We start from the raw sequence: 16648 nt of genomic DNA, 5'->3' as shown, positions 1-16648 counted from the left end.
TATAAAACAAAGTTGTACAGGAAGGATCTGTGTGACAAGCACTTCGGATGAGATGTTGTCGAGAGTGCTAAGCAGCTTGAGGAAAATCCTCATTAATAACACAAATATACCGAGTTAAATGTAGAAAGTTGTAGTATTAGTAGTAATGCATCATTTCGTCCTCGAATCTCTGCTTGGATTGATCGTGCAAATACTCCTAAAAGGTAAAAGAGTCAAAAATTACAAATATTTTGAATGTGAACTAAGGCACTTCGTTTATATTTTAGAGGAATTAGGTCAAAACTAATCATAACGGGTACTATGAAGAGAACTACGTTACCCATGATGCATCCGTGTTTAGTAGAAAACGTCTGCGAGGGTCATCCACAAGGAAGCGATCCCTGATAAACAGTCAGCACCAGTGTGTGGACTTAGCAGCTGTTTTGCTTTAGTTATAGACTTTAACCAATTGGTTAATGGTTATATTTTAGTCGAGCAGAAGGTCGGAAGCACAAAATAGATTAAAAATGAGCTCCGAGGTTTTCTCGTACGAGAGTTTGGTCCATGCTGTATCAGGAGCAGTGGTAAGTTAGCCTTACTGTCAACATTCATTCCTGATGTTGAGTGTATAGTGACAGCAGCTACAACTGTTTGATTGGCTCTCATACGCTGTAAATCTTCCACACAGAACTCCATTCAAAATGTTGCGTGTCCTGATGTTTAAGACCTGTTAGCGCCACATATCATATTAAATAGACCAAGATGTGTAAATCTTCAAATGTTGTGACCAACCTTTCAATTCGGCAATAGTTGGTGTAACATATAACCCAACAAACCTGCCGAATTTAGTGTTTTATGATCATTCAGAAAATGCTGTATATTCGGTCTCCGTGCTATTATGTGCCCTGTAATTGTTAGAATTGTTAATGGTGTTTGGTGTAAGATCTCTTCCATTCCTGTAAATGCTGAGTCTATCCACTGTTTTAGGGAAGTGTGACTGCCATGACAGTGTTCTTCCCCCTTGATACTGCCAGACTGAGGCTTCAGGGTAAGAAACACTAGTGACGCAGTCTTATTTACAGTTATTATGATAATCAGTGTAATGTATTTAATTAAAACAAGTTGTCTCTTTGTTTGTGCTTAGTGGATGAAAATAGGAAGGCCAAGTCAACTCCAGCTATTCTGGCAGACATTGTCAAAGAGGAAGGACTGTGAGTGAAAAAAATGTGTCAGCCCAGATTTGATTTAGTTTTTTGCCAGTAAATTGTTGATTCTCTGTGTTAGTTTTGTCAGTATGTACACAGATCCTATGTCTACATAAGCACAGTATACCCATAGTTATTTTGAATACAACAAATGTGGGAAATGAAGTTGAAATTATGCCTTTAATGTCCAGTGTTCACGCCATTAACTCTCCCATTATTTGCACAATATGCTCACTACAGTACAGCAGGTGCAGAGTGCTAAAATATGTTACTGTGTCTACTGTCCCCACTTTGCAGACTTGCTCCATACAGAGGTTGGTTCCCGGTCATCTGCAGCTTGTGCTGCTCCAACTTTGTCTACTTCTACTGCTTCCACAGCCTCAAGGCTAGCTGGCTGAAGGGAAAGCAGTCGTCACCCAGCACTGACTTAATCGTAGGCATCGCTGCAGGTAAGCCTCATGAACTCAGATCATAAAGCGTTGTCTAAGTGACTCAGGACAAGAAAGTCCATCTAATTTCAGAGTCCATAAACGTTTCTTTATGACTGAGCAGGTCGACCTCTAACATGAACTTTTCTTGTCAATTTCCAACAAAACTTTTAAATGTGTCTCCAGAGACCAGCTATGTAATGTTCCCAGTGTATAGATAGTGTTACGAAACAATGCTACAAGATTTGCAAATGCTGACACTTAACCCCAGTGAGTGTTTGCTTTGGTTGTTGGCTTGAGTTTAATCTGCCTTCTTGTCTTCAGGTGTTATAAACGTACTGGTTACCACTCCTCTGTGGGTCGTCAACACCAGGCTGAAGCTACAAGGTTCCAAATTTCGCAGCTCAGACATACGTCCCACCAACTACTCTGGCATTCGGGGTAAATCGTCATTATGTGATCATGCTTTTATGTTCTTTTAAGTGAGTCCAATACACTGAGTTCAATCATTTCTATTTTTCTCTTTTGTTTTTTGCAGATGCATTTGTGCAGATCATCCGCGATGAGGGTGTGGGAGCACTGTGGAACGGCACCTTCCCGTCCCTGCTGCTGGTGCTGAACCCCGCCATCCAGTTCATGATTTATGAAGGCCTGAAGAGGCAGCTGAGGAGAGGAGTTCCCCGAGAGGTGAGTGAGAGTCGAGAGAGATGAGGTAAGGACCAGGAGAAAACAAACATCTTAAGGAAAGATGACGAAATAGAGCAGTATTTAAGAGCAGAGAATGCTGGGTAAAAGGTAGGAGAAGGATATATAAAGAATACAGTTGAACGATTTGACTTGAAAATTACAATATCATGTTTTTATTATTCATTATTCTCTTATTCTGACTTTGTTGCTGATGTTCAATATCATTTCAGCCTCTGCCAATATCGATATTTAAGAGAGAAAACAAAAATCTATTAGGAACATAAAACATAAACATAAAATATCAACAATATGTAATTAAAGCCCAAACTATGTTAAACCTCCTGTCTACTATCCTGATTGGTTATTCAGCTCTAAGAGACTGCATTCACAGAGGAAATTAGTCTAGATTACTTTTTTCTTTATGTACTTTATTTCTTCAGGAATTGAAATCATTTAAAAATGTGTAAAATTGATTTTAAAAGTAAGTGATAATACTGCCACATCATGGGAATAAAATAAATGAAAGACACTTATAGATGCTTGCAATTAACGATTGAAAATTCAAAGCTATGGAAGTTACTTCAGATCATCCCATCATCTGGATGAGTAGACACTCGATATGCCGACGCTCGGTAAATCTGTTCACATGATTTTTGTGTGGCTTAAACAGAGGTAAAGAAGCAGACAGTCTTGATGGATGTGTGCCCAATTCCATACCTATAAAGCATGTTGACTATTTTTGGCGCAATTGTGGATAAATATAATAGTTAAGGGTAATCTGATGGTGTGTCACATATTCACATACGCAGTTAGGTGTTGACAACCATACTCCTCAGAGGTGGCCACTGTTCCACTAATAATGTGAAAATGTGTTTGTCTTTTATCCCTCAAGCTGTCGTCTGTCGAGGTCTTCCTCATCGGTGCAGTTGCTAAAGCTGTTGCCACCACTGTTACATACCCACTGCAGACTATACAGTCCATTCTTAGGGTAAGTTTTGTATGTCTGTGCCTGTGGGTCTTTGTTTACACATGTAAAATGAGAGGCATGTGGTTGGATGAAATTTTGTCTAGGAATGTATATTTCTTATTTATATTAAGTAAGTATTTAAAAATTCTACTCTTTGAAGAGCAAGTATTTGCTTTTTGTTTTACAATTACTACAGTTCGGTCAGTTCAACGAGTCAAAGGACAAGTCAAAACTGCTGTCCAGCCTGAGGACTATCAAGTGTCTATTGGTCAACAGAGCGAGGTGGGTGCAAGCAAACACACACACACACACACACTCACACACACACACACACACACACACACACACAGATTTAAACTAACATTGCATTTTTAATTTTGTAATGCATAATGCAACGGTGAATTCTGACATGCAGTTAGAATCCCTTTAAATTGTGTTTGTTTTAAAAAGGTGGTATACCAACAGTGACTGTGTTCAGACTGGCTACCCAAATCTGGTTTTGGTATATTAAGATTAGAATCGGCTTGGTTTTAGGTAATCTGGATGACAGCGAATAAATTACACCTTTCATTTTCAATCATTCATAGCTGGTATATCTCAGTTTCGCCTCTCAAATCAGGTTTCTAACAGTTCTTTACATAATTTAAAATGACGTGCAGTGACCTAGAGCATGTTTTGTCAGCATGACTTGTTCTTGCTGTGAAGAACTAGAGAGCACATCTCCATCATCTGGCCTACAACTTGCTTTTATGGCAACTTAAAAAATAATTTTAGAGATATGTCTTGATTTTCCTGCAGTCTGAACAATGGGCCTCATGCAAGAACATTTTCATATTCATATCCTAAATCGCTTGTAGTTTTCCCTTCTAGGTTTGCGTGTACAAGTGTTCCAAAATGACTAAACTTATTTAATGCCACCTGTTCATGAGTATGTGCACATTCATGAGATCTGAGCATCATTATCAACGCCCCTAAATGGCCATATAAGGATATCGATTTCATCAGCAAACAAAAAGATAACAGATTTAGAAGTCATTTTAGGGGAGCTGAAACAATTGAAGAAAATATTTATAGTACAGTTGCCAACAACGTGTCATCAGAGCAGTGCTGTACTGTGAATGAACTAAAGAAGGAATGATTTTATATGAAGTTAGGTGCTAAAAAACGCCTTACAAAAGCTGAGCAGTCTGTGACAAATGTATTTATTTGACTTAATTTTGTTATAATATTTAAGATTCAGATTCAGTCAGATTAAGGTGTTATGATTTCAGGCCAAATTAATATTTTATTTCCCCTGTGGAGAAAGTCATGTCAGTCAGTCAGACTATCTGTACATGATTCGCACAACAGGTCTGGACAACTCGTAAATCTGGTTCACACTAAGAAGAAATCTGTCCGTACAGGTGGTTTCTTGCCTGAGGCCCATTGTCTTTTTAACCATTATATTTTCCTTCTACAGGAAGAACGGCATGTTGGGTCTGTTTAAAGGCCTGGAGGCCAAGCTGCTGCAGACGGTGCTGACTGCTGCTCTCATGTTCCTTCTCTATGAGAAGATTGCCAGCTGCACCTTCAGAGCCATGGGACTGAGCAACAACCACTACAAGAAACGCTAACTAGCAAGACACCTCACAACCATGGACACTTGATCACTGATTGCGAATGAACTGATGCCTGCTGATTTTCTCCTGATGACTTGATGAAATGATTAAATGGATGTTTTTCGTTTTCAGTAACTAGTTTTTTTAATAACTGATGTCACTAAGGGCCCAACCTGAGCATGTGATCTCCAGGTTGTAGAAATAGGAATTCAACGATGAACACTGCCTTAGTGCAGATCCAGACTGAGGACAGTCAGAGATGATCCACCATACAGATCTGTACAAGGAAAACCTTTATTCTCCCCGTTGAAACAGCAGACCCACAGTCTATCAAAGTTTCACTCAGTTATTTACTGGTCTCAACACATCATCAGGCTCTGAACTGAAAACAAAAGAAGCATTATTGAAAGATATATTGTGAGTTTCATTTGAACAGAAATGAAACCAAATTAAATGTTTCTTTCTGAGCCTGAGCATCCAAAGTCAAGGCCTTCGGTCCACAGAGCCCCACAGCCAAGTTCCCTACAGACCACCTCTGACTGCATCCTTTGGTCAAAGTGAGATTTTCACACAGACGACCACAACCTGTTCTCTGTCTGAACACAGACTCATCCCATTGACCAGTTTGAGAGTCGAAAGAGAGAGGATTTATACATTTTAATTTATTCACATTACTATCTTTTCATCAGCAAATGTCTACAAAAATTATTTCTCCCTCCGCTTGTGGTAAAATGAAGTTGGCATATGTATTTATGAGAACCCACAGATAAAAACCCAAAGAGCTGAAACTTTATATCTAGATCTTATTAGAATAATAAAATTATTACCCTCTCTTAATCTTCATATGATTGCAACTCACACCATTACAATGTATATTTAAATAGGACTTTGAGGCACATGTTAATATTTCCCAAAGTGCAGCAGCTCTTATCTGCATCAGCCCAGCCCATAGGCTCAGACTGGTGTGGGACACACACCATGGGACACACGTGGAACCGTCATGATTGCCTGCGCTGACAGACACATATGCGATAGGTGAAAGCAGCACAACCGGAAGGTATACTGTCCATCCACACAGCATACAGATCAGGGGTACGACAGTTACGTGACGCGGCTGTAGCTCAGACTTTCATAATTACGTAAGCACTTCAGCGGCTGTGTGGCTCTCCCTCATAACAAATAGTATTGAAGTTAATTTGTGCCTTTTCGCCGCCATGGATTCAGCAACCACAAAAGAAACGGAAAAGCACTGCGTCCTGTGCTGCCAGGAGGTCGATATCTTCGCTTTGGGAAAATGCGACCACCCGGTTTGTTACCGCTGCTCCACCAAAATGAGGGTGCTGTGCGATCAGAAGTACTGCGCCGTCTGCCGCGAGGAGCTCGACAAGGTGGGCCTTCCGTCGCTACTGTGGCCCGGGGATGGCGCCTGGTGGTGCTAACTAGGCCGCATCGTTCTGGGGGGGTTTATTGTAGAAAAACCAGCAGATATTTGTATGATAAACTCTTAGCTGGGCTCACAATGAATGAAAAACACTGCTGGTGAATACGACATAGCCACCTACTATGTCTAGCAACTACTTTTGTCTCATGAGGTGGCTCACGCCATTAGCAAGTCTGTCAATATAGGCTAGCTAGTTAGCTCTTCTGAAGTCAGGTAGAGTTAGCTAACCGGTTTGCTTCCGCACATGAGCAGTCGACAGTGTGCTAGTGTAGCATGGCTTATTCATTTTACTCAATGTGACTGTGAATTTGTCTTACAGTAAATTGTCGGTGCATTTTAAGCTGAACATGTCAGCTGTCACCTCTCAAACTAACCAGCGTGAGCACGTTGGAGTGGTCCAGCGGGGGTCTGTGACGGTGGCTTCCAAGTTGTCACACTCAGTTGCTGTGTATTTAATGATATGATAGGCGATTTTTTGAAGGTGACGCGTGTCTGTCAGTCAAGCCTGCCCTTTAGACATCTGTCCTAACAGGTAGCACAGGTAGCTAGTTTGCTATGGACTTAAGCCAACTAGACAGCTCAGCTGGACAGTCTGATACCAATAATGGCCCAGCACTCCCCTTTAAAGTTCATTGTCAGCTGATATTACAGCTGGATGTTGTTATTAACACAATGTTTTTAACTGCTTAATTCATATATACTGTATGTATGTATTACCTTATGTACTGGCGGGGTTTCATATGGTAAAGGCATTCCACCACATTACATAAGATCTTTGTGAGAGCAGTGGTGACTATATGTCAGCAGCAGCATTTCCAGCAGCAAGATCAGTTTGACCAAACTCTTTATCAAACCAAAATCTGCCTCAGAATATTAACCTTGGTGTGTGTGTGGCATGAATTGATCAGCACTTCTTCCATTCTGACTGTCTTGTTGTTTTCAGGTGGTGTTTGTTAAAAAATTGGAGGCCTTCTCCTGTCTGCCCTACCAGCAGTTCCCCAGTGAGAAGAAGCATGATATCTATTTCAGTAATGAGAAGATCTATGCAGAGTACAGGTACTTCTCTCTTCCATTCTCCTTTCTTTATGACTGTGTTCATAGCCTGGTAATAATTTAAACTCATTAACTAGAAAAAGTGGAGACTCGACCATCACTCAAATGCTGGTAACATTTCAATGTGTCTAATAATTTTGTGCTACCAGGCCCTCGAAAAGTAGCCACAGTCAGGTTTATAGATTAAGAAAAACCTGGTAATAACCTGATTTCCTTGCATTTATGCAGCTATTGTAGTCAGGGGAGCAATGCATCTTTGTCTCCAAAATAATTAAGTACAAAGTTAACTTGTACTGAATATAAGGGGTAAAATCTACACATGTACACACAATGAGAAAAACACTTCACCAGACCAAATCTCTGACAATGATGTTAACAGGCAATGTATACATGCCAGTTTTGCTACTTCTTCTGTGGGTGTTTGTGTTGTTGGTGCAAATATATAGCAAACGGGTACAGATGCAGGGAGTAGACCTTGTGCTGTCACTTGTAGGATCATTTGCTTCAACAAAAGAGAGCATTTATCTGAACCTTCCTGTTAACTATACTGAAATAATCATTAATGTATATCTTTTATTACTGAGTAATAAAGTCAATCACATATAATGACAGGAGCAATTTCTCCATGTAACCAAGAGCTAATTTAGTAAGGTTTTCAACTCTCACTGAATTTCCTCTTTATGTGCGTCTTATCAGGCGTCTGCTGATGCCAGAGTGCCTCCGCTGTTCAGAGCCTAAGGTCTTCTCCAAGTTTGAGGAGCTGGAGTATCACATGAGGAAGCAACACGAGCTCTTCTGTTGCAAGCTCTGCACAAAGCATCTCAAGGTATGCTCATGCTCATACCCAACCAGCCGATCCAGGGGCGAGCCAGTCGTTGACAAATATAAGAAATCATTGTTCTTATGTTGTAAATGTTGAAAATACTGTGGTATACTTCATCAACTACATCAAGATATGCAGTTTACTTTTTCCACCTCTTGAGGGCACCAAATAATTACCCCTCTTAGTGGTACTTGACTATAGACTGCAATGTGAGTTGAGTATCAACAGCACCAGGAAAGAAAGTTATTTTTAAATGTCAGAATTACTAGTAAATATTGATCCATCTAATTGTTCCCAGCACAAGTTGTTTTGCAGCTATTTATGATTCTCTTTACAGTGTGTATTTATTGAAGGATCTGTTTTGCCCCATTAAACTGAAAGACTGTCTAGGTCATTCAAACACAGGAGTCCTCACATTTAAAGAAAACTAGAAATTGATTATTGGAACATTTTGAGGGCTAGTTCAACTAGTATCTAAGTTATATGTAGATGATGCTCATTTTCTTCTTGAAGTATTAGGAATATTATGTGCGCAAGCTGGGTGAGGAATGCCCCCCAAAAATTACACAAGATCAAGATCGCAGTGCTGTCAGAGATGTGTTCTTTAAACTTTACCTCTCCGACCAGATCTTTTCCTATGAGCGCAAGTGGTACAACCGAAAGGAACTGGCACGCCACCGAGCGCATGGAGACCCAGATGACACCAGCCACAGAGGGCACCCACTCTGCAAGTTCTGTGATGACCGATACCTCGATAACGATGAGCTGCTTAAACACTTGCGAAGGGACCACTACTTCTGCCATTTCTGTGATGCTGACGGTTCCCAGGAATACTACAGGTGTGTTTAACAAGTTCAAATGCGCACAGAAACCTCACACGGTTATTTAGTTTTTCTTTTCATCAGTCTTTTTTTTAATGTTAGTTGCATTCAAAAAAAATCTATTATTATCTAAAACTATTTTTGTTGTACAAAAAAAACTATTTTTTAAATGGTTATTTTTCACTCTATCAACAGTGACTATCAGTACCTGAGCGAGCACTTCAAAGAGAGCCACTATCTGTGTGAGGAAGGTCGCTGTGCCACAGAACAGTTCACCCATGCATTCCGCACTGAGATCGACTACAAGGCCCACAAGGCTGCAGCACACAGCAAGAACCGGGCCGAGGCCCGGCAGAACCGCCATATCGACCTACAGTTTAACTACGCCCCGCGACAACAAAGAAGAAATGAAGGTTGGTGAGAAGGGTATTGTTGTGTGTTTTTGAGTGTTGAGAAGATATTGTTGATATAACTGAAGTTTGAATGCCGTGAATGGGAATAAAATATGTGCATGTGTCCTTAGGTATGATGACAGGTGAGGACTATGAGGAGGTGCGTCACAATCGAGGAGGAGGAGGCGGAAGAGGAGGAAGGCCTCAGGGGGGACAGAAGAGCTGGAGGTACTCCCGGTGAGTCTAAATAAGCTGATTGGATTGCAGCACCATCAACATGCATAAACTCTACAGGATACACAAAGATGTGGATGCTATCATGAGCCCGGTAACCTGACTGCTGAGCATCCAGAGCCATTGTTGAGGAGTGAGCACGGAAAATATTTAATGAATGGCTGCATGACTTTGTCACAACTGAGGGCCCCATAACCTTGTACTGCCGCTGTGTGTGTGACATTCTTTTCTCTGCAATTTCTGCATTGATGTGTAACGCTTGGCAGTCCGCAAATGCTTCACCACACAATATGTTCTTAGTCATGGTACATTTTTGTCACGCATTTTTTTCTTCTTCTTGCTTTTTGAGTGCTATTGAATGTGTGCTTGTCCATGCAGGGAGGAAGAGGACAGGGAGGTGGCAGCTGCTATGAGGGCATCCCTGGCGATGCGTAGACAGGAGGAGAGGGGGGCGGCGGCGCAGGAGAGGAGCGCTCCCAAACACTGCCGAGAGGAGAGGACGGAGAGAACAGAACCAGAAGAGCCCAGACACAGGACCGGACGAATCAAACCAACGAGCAAACCTCCTGGTGAAAAAGAAGGCTATATTTGAAATAAGGTCTAATTAGGAATATCCAAATGGAATAGGCTATTTACATGACCCGTATCAGATTCAGAATGCATGTCAACTTAGTCCTTGATGTCAGTTATTCAGCTGTAAGGGCTAAGTAGTAGTAGGCTGAAGTATTGCACAAGCAGGAAGTCTCTCACTGTGCTCACATATTCTTCTTGTTTTCACTTTTACAGTAAGAACAATGAAGAGCAATGATCCAGAAGATGACTTCCCAGCTTTAGGGGCCACAGCTGCCACATCCATGTAACTTTTTTGCACACGCTACAGACTGAAATCCTCATCATACACCACGTTGTGCTGAAATGTTTAATTTCTGCTGCTGTTGTTGTGTCTCTGTCCAGTATAAAGCCAGCTCCTCCAGTGGTGACAGCAGCCCGTGCAGCTTTAAAGGAAGATGACTTCCCCAGCCTCTCAACTGTCGCTGTCTCATCCCCTATGACCCCGGCTTACTCTGCCCAACCTAAGAAGAGTTCCTCTTTCCAAGATGAGGATTTCCCAGCTCTTGTGTCCAAAATCCGACCCTTCAAAACCGCAGCTCGCAGCAACTCTGCCTGGTCCAGCCATGCTACTGTAGCTAAACCTGCCACACCACCCCCTTCTTCCTCCAGACCTCCCCCTCCACTCTCATCTGCATCCTCTGGCCCTCAGCCTCTCTCCTCCTCATCATCTTCATCCTCACGCAGGAAGAAGAAAGTAGGGGAGAACGGGAAAGCAACATTAAACCGGTCTCCTCCTTCCTCTGATGATGAGCGCGGAGGACTGACGCAGCAGGAGTTCCGTTCAGTGCCAACCATGTTGGACATCTCCTCACTGCTCACCGTTAAAGGAGGCAACAGCAAACCCCCTGCTGTGACCCCCAACCCTCCTAACCCGACCCCCAACCCTGATCCTCCTACCTCTAAGGCCAGCAAGAAGAAAAAACAGCAGAAGAACACAGCTGCTCCCTCTACATCTGTGTCTTCAGCGTCGGGGATGACGCAAAGTGTGAGTGCAATCTCCGTGGAAACGGCAGCACAGAAGGAGAACGTCCCTGAGAAAACTCGGAGCAAACCTGTTTCTGGTGGTGTGACGTCGGCAGCGATGAGTGTATTGGTGAATGGCCACCCTGAGGAGTCACCACCTGTCATTAAGAAGGCAGTCACAGTAGCCCCTCATCCCAACACAGACCCCCCTCTTGAACAGGAGGAAGAGTTCCCTGCGCTCATGACCAAGAACCCACCACCAGGTACAGCACTCCAGGATGATAACTTATCATCTTTTTAACAATTTCTTTTGTTCACTATTTTCTACCAGGGCTGTGACTATCGAATATTTTCATTATCGGTTAAAGTGCTGATTATTTTCACAATTAATCAATTCATTGTTTGGTCAATAATACTAAAATAATAATAATAATAGTTCTATCAAAAAATTGTTTGAAAATGCTCATCACAGTTTCTCAGAGCCCAACGTGAAGTCTTCTGGTGGTTTCTTTTGCCCCACCAACAGACAGAACTCAAGACTCTTCACTCTTTACTATCAGCAGCTCTATTTTTATTTTTATTTTTTTTTACTGTTGACCATGATCACATCTTTCGGATGGGAGTGCATATGTGTGTGCTTTTCATCTCAGAGTAACATTCAGTGTATGTTGCAATTGGTCTCAACATTTAGTTATTGGAAGCTGACTGTGTACCTGCTTTAATGGTTGCAGTCTCTTTAAAAAAGACTAATCAGACCGACTTTCTGGAAGTGAATTGGAAATGCTCCAATTTATCTTTTAAAATACAAAGTCGATAAGAATTTCCACAGCAGATGGAAGTCTTGATGGCTAATTTCCCTTCTCATCTGTGTGGCAGTTTTGAAAGTTATTGTTTGGTCAATATTTAGGCTTATAGAGGTCTGTATTTGCTGAATCTACAGCTGTTTGAATGTCACTATCAGCTGTACGGATGGCTGCCTCAAATTATCTCCAGGATTCATCATGTTTCCCAATAAGTCAATTAATCAATCAGTTGATTGAAAGAAAATCAATCAACAACTGCTTTGATAGGCGATGAAGTCGTTTTTCAAGCAAAAATGTCAAACATCTGCTGCTTCCGATTTCTTGAATATGTGGATTTGCTGCTTCTTTGTCATTCATGATGGTAAATGAAGAGTCTTTGGGTTTAAGACTGTTGGATGGACTTAAAGGGAAACTGAGATGAGAATTTTTCAAAACATTTTGACACCAATTGTGAAAATAATCAGCATATTAAGAGATGATGAAAGTAACAGTTGCGGCCTTATGTCTTACATACTCCAAATAGGTCAGTTTTTTGGTGGTGTTTCAGCTGTGTCTTTATATTTCAGGCTTCAAGAGCTCCTTCCCATTGAAAGCCTCTGCTCCCGCCCAGTCCTCTGCTCTGCCACCTCCTCCACCCGGCCTGGGAATCTCAGCCCCTAAACCTCCCCCAGGATTCACCGGGATCCCCCTCAACAGCAATGTGTTGGAGCCACCTCCTTCTGCAGTCAACCTGTGAGACAATCTCCCTTTTGTATACATGATCTCCTTTTGATGTATTCATGTTGGCCTCGTCAGGTACTTAGTAGGTGAATGCATTTTTTTTTTCAGCCCCCCTAAGGTGTCGAGCAGTGGTTACCTGGTACCGGATGACTTCCATCAGAGGAACTTGGAGCTGATCCAGTCCATTAGAAAGTACCTCCACAACGATGAGTCAAAGTTCAACGAGTTCAAGAACTACTCTGCACAGTTCAGACAGGTACTCAGCACTTAATGAAAACGATGATCCTGAGAAATTTGTTTTCCCATCATTAATCATACATTTTACTCCTGATTGTGTACTTTTTGGAACATAAATCAATTATTATAACGACAAATAAATTCTGTGTTAAATAAACATTCAGGTACAAACAACCTGCCAATATGCAATAGTTATTAATGTGGAGACAAAAAGATAATATTATAGTACAGTTCTGTGTTGATAGCTTGATGGCCTCCTCTTTGTTCCCAGAGTGTGATATCAGCAGCCCAGTACCACCGCAGCTGTAAGGACCTGCTTGGAGACAACTTCAACCGCATCTTCAACGAGCTGCTGGTGCTCTTGCCAGACACCAGCAAGCAGCAGGAGCTCCTGACTGCCCACGGAGACTGCAAAGCGTTGGAGAAGCAGTCAGGCACTGGAGGAGGGAAAAAAAACAAGAACAAGAAGAATGCCTGGCAGACGCCAACCACAGCGGCTAACACAGCAGCCGAGCTGGACTGTCAGGTGTGCCCCATTTGCAGACAGGTACTGGCCCCCAAAGACTTCAACTCCCACAAGACCCTGCACATCAGGGACAGCGAGGAGTTCCCATCCTTGCAGTCAATTAGCCGTATCATCAGCTAGCCCCTTGTGTTTTTTCATTCTGCTCCGTTTTCCATCATGGGGTGAATTTTCAGTTGCCTCCCGCAGCCCTGTTAAAGCCCTGCAGCAGCCAGTGTGGAAACCAGCAGCCTGTTTGCTGTGGGAGCACATCCCAGTGGAGTTTGGGGATAATATCTCATAAAGAATTGGAATAAAGATGGTTTATGGTGATTTTACTTCTGTTGGTAAGTTTGTGTGAATGGTTTCGCAGTTTGCCCCATTTTAACTCCACATCGTTTGAGGACATCTCCAGCTGGCACTGGTCCAACCAGGACTAACAGTTTATTTAATGAAGAGGAGAGACAAGATAAGGCTATGCTTGAATGCATTGCTGCCTAATACAAGATCATTATTTACATTTTTTTACCTTGCTCTGTGTTTTCACTTTAACAGGAGATGACAAAACGTATTTTGTCAAAATTGAATATGTATGATTCCCCAGCGGGGCTGCTTGGTAAAATAACAAAATAAACACAAACATGTTTAGTTCAACTATTCAGCACCATATTTATTTAAGTGTAGCTCTCTAATTGCTTTTAATTGTACGTTGCTGTACACAAAAAAAAGGCCTGTTAAGTGTTTTGAGTGGGTGGTCATAGGCATCAAGTCAGAGCGGGAGTGACAGATGTAAGCTGCTTTGTGAAATTGCAACAAATTTTGGTTCACAGATTGAATCTTTGACTTGTTTTATTTAATTTGTTCTCATGACTGACAATTAGGTTTGACTGATTTGGTGATTTTTATGGATTGGTTAATCAGTGCCACGGTGTGAAACAAAATGGAACTAAACAATGAAATGGTGTCCTGTTGAAAATGACACCATAATCACTTCTTTTTTTTAAATATCCAGGTAAAATTGGGGTAAACTTGTTGTTATGAGTTATGAAGAAATTCCTAGAGGGATCATAATGCTTGCAACACTAAAAAACAATGTCATCCTGACTCTGACACACACTCGGCACTCTGCCTCCATTTGAATTCCAGCTTTGACACAGTGTTCATTCAGTGTGTTAGAGAGGGCTGCTTACATTCAGTACACAATCTGTTCATATTCTCTCTCAGGACCTTTAGCTGGCACTGCTGCCCACCTGGGTGTGCGTTCGTCTTGTGTTTGCGCGTGTGTCTGAATGAATGTGTACATCATACAGCAGCTTCCTCTTTTTTCTGTCTGGCTTTAATAAAGCTGTTTCCGTCAGCACTGTGCGTTTTTGTATCTTTGTTAGAGGTGTGTGTGTCTTTGTCTCTGTGTGAGTGAGAGAAATGTTTGGTAACACATTTATAGATGGCCAGGTGCTTTTAAGCATCCTTTTAGTTTCTGCATAATGAGACATACTTCCCATATAACATCACATACATAGTTGTTCTGTAAATGATATGTCTCGTATAGAAAATATACATTGTTACTTTGCCTAAAAAGTACTGTACTGGTACCCACGGGGTTGTGATACATTTTCATGAAATACATTGTTTTGTTATTCAAACCTTGTTAATTTTATCAATTTTTCTAATCAATACTGTATTGTTATACCTTAAATATTGAATAGAAATCCAGTGTTAACAATCTGAACACAACATTGCAAACAACGCTCATTAGCTGTTAAAGAGCAAAACATTATCATTCATGGGGGGGGGGGGGGTCTAATATTCAATCTTCTTTTAGCTCTGTTTTGGGTATTTACCAACTACTAAGAAAGATATCTTGATTTTGGGCTGCTAACTGCTCCACTATGTCCACCAGCTAGTTGCTAAATGTCTGCTGTTCAGTGCTGGGTTTTTAGAGCTTTCTCACTGAAAACCGCTGCCTGCTGAGGCTGAAAATGACACTGCAGTGCAGTGAGTGAAACTAAACAATGAAGTTGCAGCCAGAGAGCTACACAATGAGCCAAAAGGAGCGAAATCAGCTCAGTAATACAGAGTGGAGCTGCAAATTCAGGTGATAGTTCTCTTGATACAAGTTATGATACACGTCGTCACACATTAAAGTCAGGAACAGAAACAGGCAGTCCAAAACATGTTTTCTTTTTTATTGGAGTGACGGTCAGACTGCAGTCCAGAGACATTCAGGTAATAGACAGTGACACACATCTCTGTACACAGCGTTTTTACACTGAAGAGGTCAAACACCTTCAGAACAGGAAGAAACATGTTAAAGGGGGAGCACGTTACAAAATCAATGTTTACTTGTTTGTTGGTCGATGGGGATTTAATTTTTATTATCAATATTATGGGGGGAGATATTGTAACATCCATGCAATGTTTCATACTGGATACCACACAACTGATGGCACCAGCGTCACTACATATCATCACCTTTTATTATCTCAGTCTAACAAAATGACAGCATGATCACATATAACTTTGATTTCGGTGTCGACGGCCCCTTTAAGAGTGGTCAAACAAAGTATTTCCAACAAAGAGTGCATTCTAGTTAATAAATAATCATTATTATTAATATTTTTTTTATTTTCAGTAGTACAGGACAAACCAGACCCTAGACAGCATCACACACAGGTTCCATTTACTTCAATAACGTACTGTATTTTACAATCAACCAATACCACGGTAGTGTACATGGGCCAGAGCACAAAACATAGAGAATGCTTGTATTATTATTTTTTATCTACCACACAGATTGAAGAAGAGACTGAAGCACTGAGAACAATAATACAACCTGACCTGATAGTACCCCAAACTACCTAATAGTACCCCAATATTACCTAGTACCACCATCAATACCCCAGTCTCACTTAACCACAGTTAAGAGGTAACTAGCAGCCCAGTAGTAACCAAGATTTCAAGGACTACACTTGTGGTTTTTCTTATTTTAGCATACTTGTTCATATTTTACATTATTACTGACACTTCACAGAGCATGCCATAAGATATTTTTAATTAATTTCCTTCCTTTGAAAAGGAACAAACCTAATTTATCACTGTTAAAATCAAGTTATTTGAATCCAGCTTGAATTCAGCACGTGAATTGTGGACCCTGCCACTAACAATAACTTTCATATAGGGGCA

General features: G+C 41.3%; 2 protein-coding genes across 2 annotated transcripts; both read left to right on the top strand.

Annotated features, from left to right (window-relative positions):
* The first annotated feature begins 386 nt into the window (after positions 1-386).
* slc25a17 (solute carrier family 25 member 17) lies at positions 387-4995 on the top strand. The gene is made up of 9 exons (XM_073494362.1): positions 387-563; positions 967-1027; positions 1124-1190; positions 1482-1633; positions 1937-2053; positions 2151-2299; positions 3192-3287; positions 3463-3548; positions 4726-4995. Exons 1-9 carry the CDS (start codon positions 507-509, stop codon positions 4877-4879), a joined length of 939 nt encoding a protein of 312 aa, XP_073350463.1. The 5' UTR covers positions 387-506; the 3' UTR covers positions 4880-4995.
* Positions 4996-5966: 971 nt separating this feature from the next.
* On the top strand, positions 5967-14822 carry znf598 (zinc finger protein 598). The gene is made up of 12 exons (XM_073494572.1): positions 5967-6252; positions 7249-7361; positions 8055-8184; positions 8809-9020; positions 9198-9415; positions 9526-9631; positions 10007-10197; positions 10415-10484; positions 10583-11466; positions 12573-12738; positions 12835-12982; positions 13235-14822. The coding sequence occupies exons 1-12, from the start codon at positions 6079-6081 to the stop codon at positions 13607-13609; spliced, it is 2787 nt and encodes a 928-aa protein (XP_073350673.1). The 5' UTR covers positions 5967-6078; the 3' UTR covers positions 13610-14822.
* The last annotated feature ends 1826 nt before the right edge of the window (positions 14823-16648 follow it).

Source organism: Pagrus major, chromosome 23 (genome assembly GCF_040436345.1).
Source record: "Pagrus major chromosome 23, Pma_NU_1.0".
In the NCBI taxonomy this organism is placed as follows: Eukaryota; Metazoa; Chordata; class Actinopteri; order Spariformes; family Sparidae; genus Pagrus; species Pagrus major.
The sequence above is the reverse complement of the archived record's forward strand: the minus strand, read 5'-3'. Positions and strand labels throughout refer to the sequence as shown.

Excerpts from the sequence above, each read along its gene's own strand:
- slc25a17 (XM_073494362.1), top strand. The coding sequence starts at position 507 with ATGAGCTCCGAGGTTTTCTCGTACGAGAGTTTGGTCCATGCTGTATCA. Across the intron at positions 3,288-3,462 it reads CTATACAGTCCATTCTTAGG|TTCGGTCAGTTCAACGAGTC; the intron begins GTAAGTTTTGTA and ends CAATTACTACAG. Across the intron at positions 3,549-4,725 it reads CTATTGGTCAACAGAGCGAG|GAAGAACGGCATGTTGGGTC; the intron begins GTGGGTGCAAGC and ends TTCCTTCTACAG.
- znf598 (XM_073494572.1), top strand. The coding sequence starts at position 6,079 with ATGGATTCAGCAACCACAAAAGAAACGGAAAAGCACTGCGTCCTGTGC. Across the intron at positions 9,021-9,197 it reads GGTTCCCAGGAATACTACAG|TGACTATCAGTACCTGAGCG; the intron begins GTGTGTTTAACA and ends CTCTATCAACAG. Across the intron at positions 12,739-12,834 it reads CCTCCTTCTGCAGTCAACCT|CCCCCCTAAGGTGTCGAGCA; the intron begins GTGAGACAATCT and ends TTTTTTTTTCAG.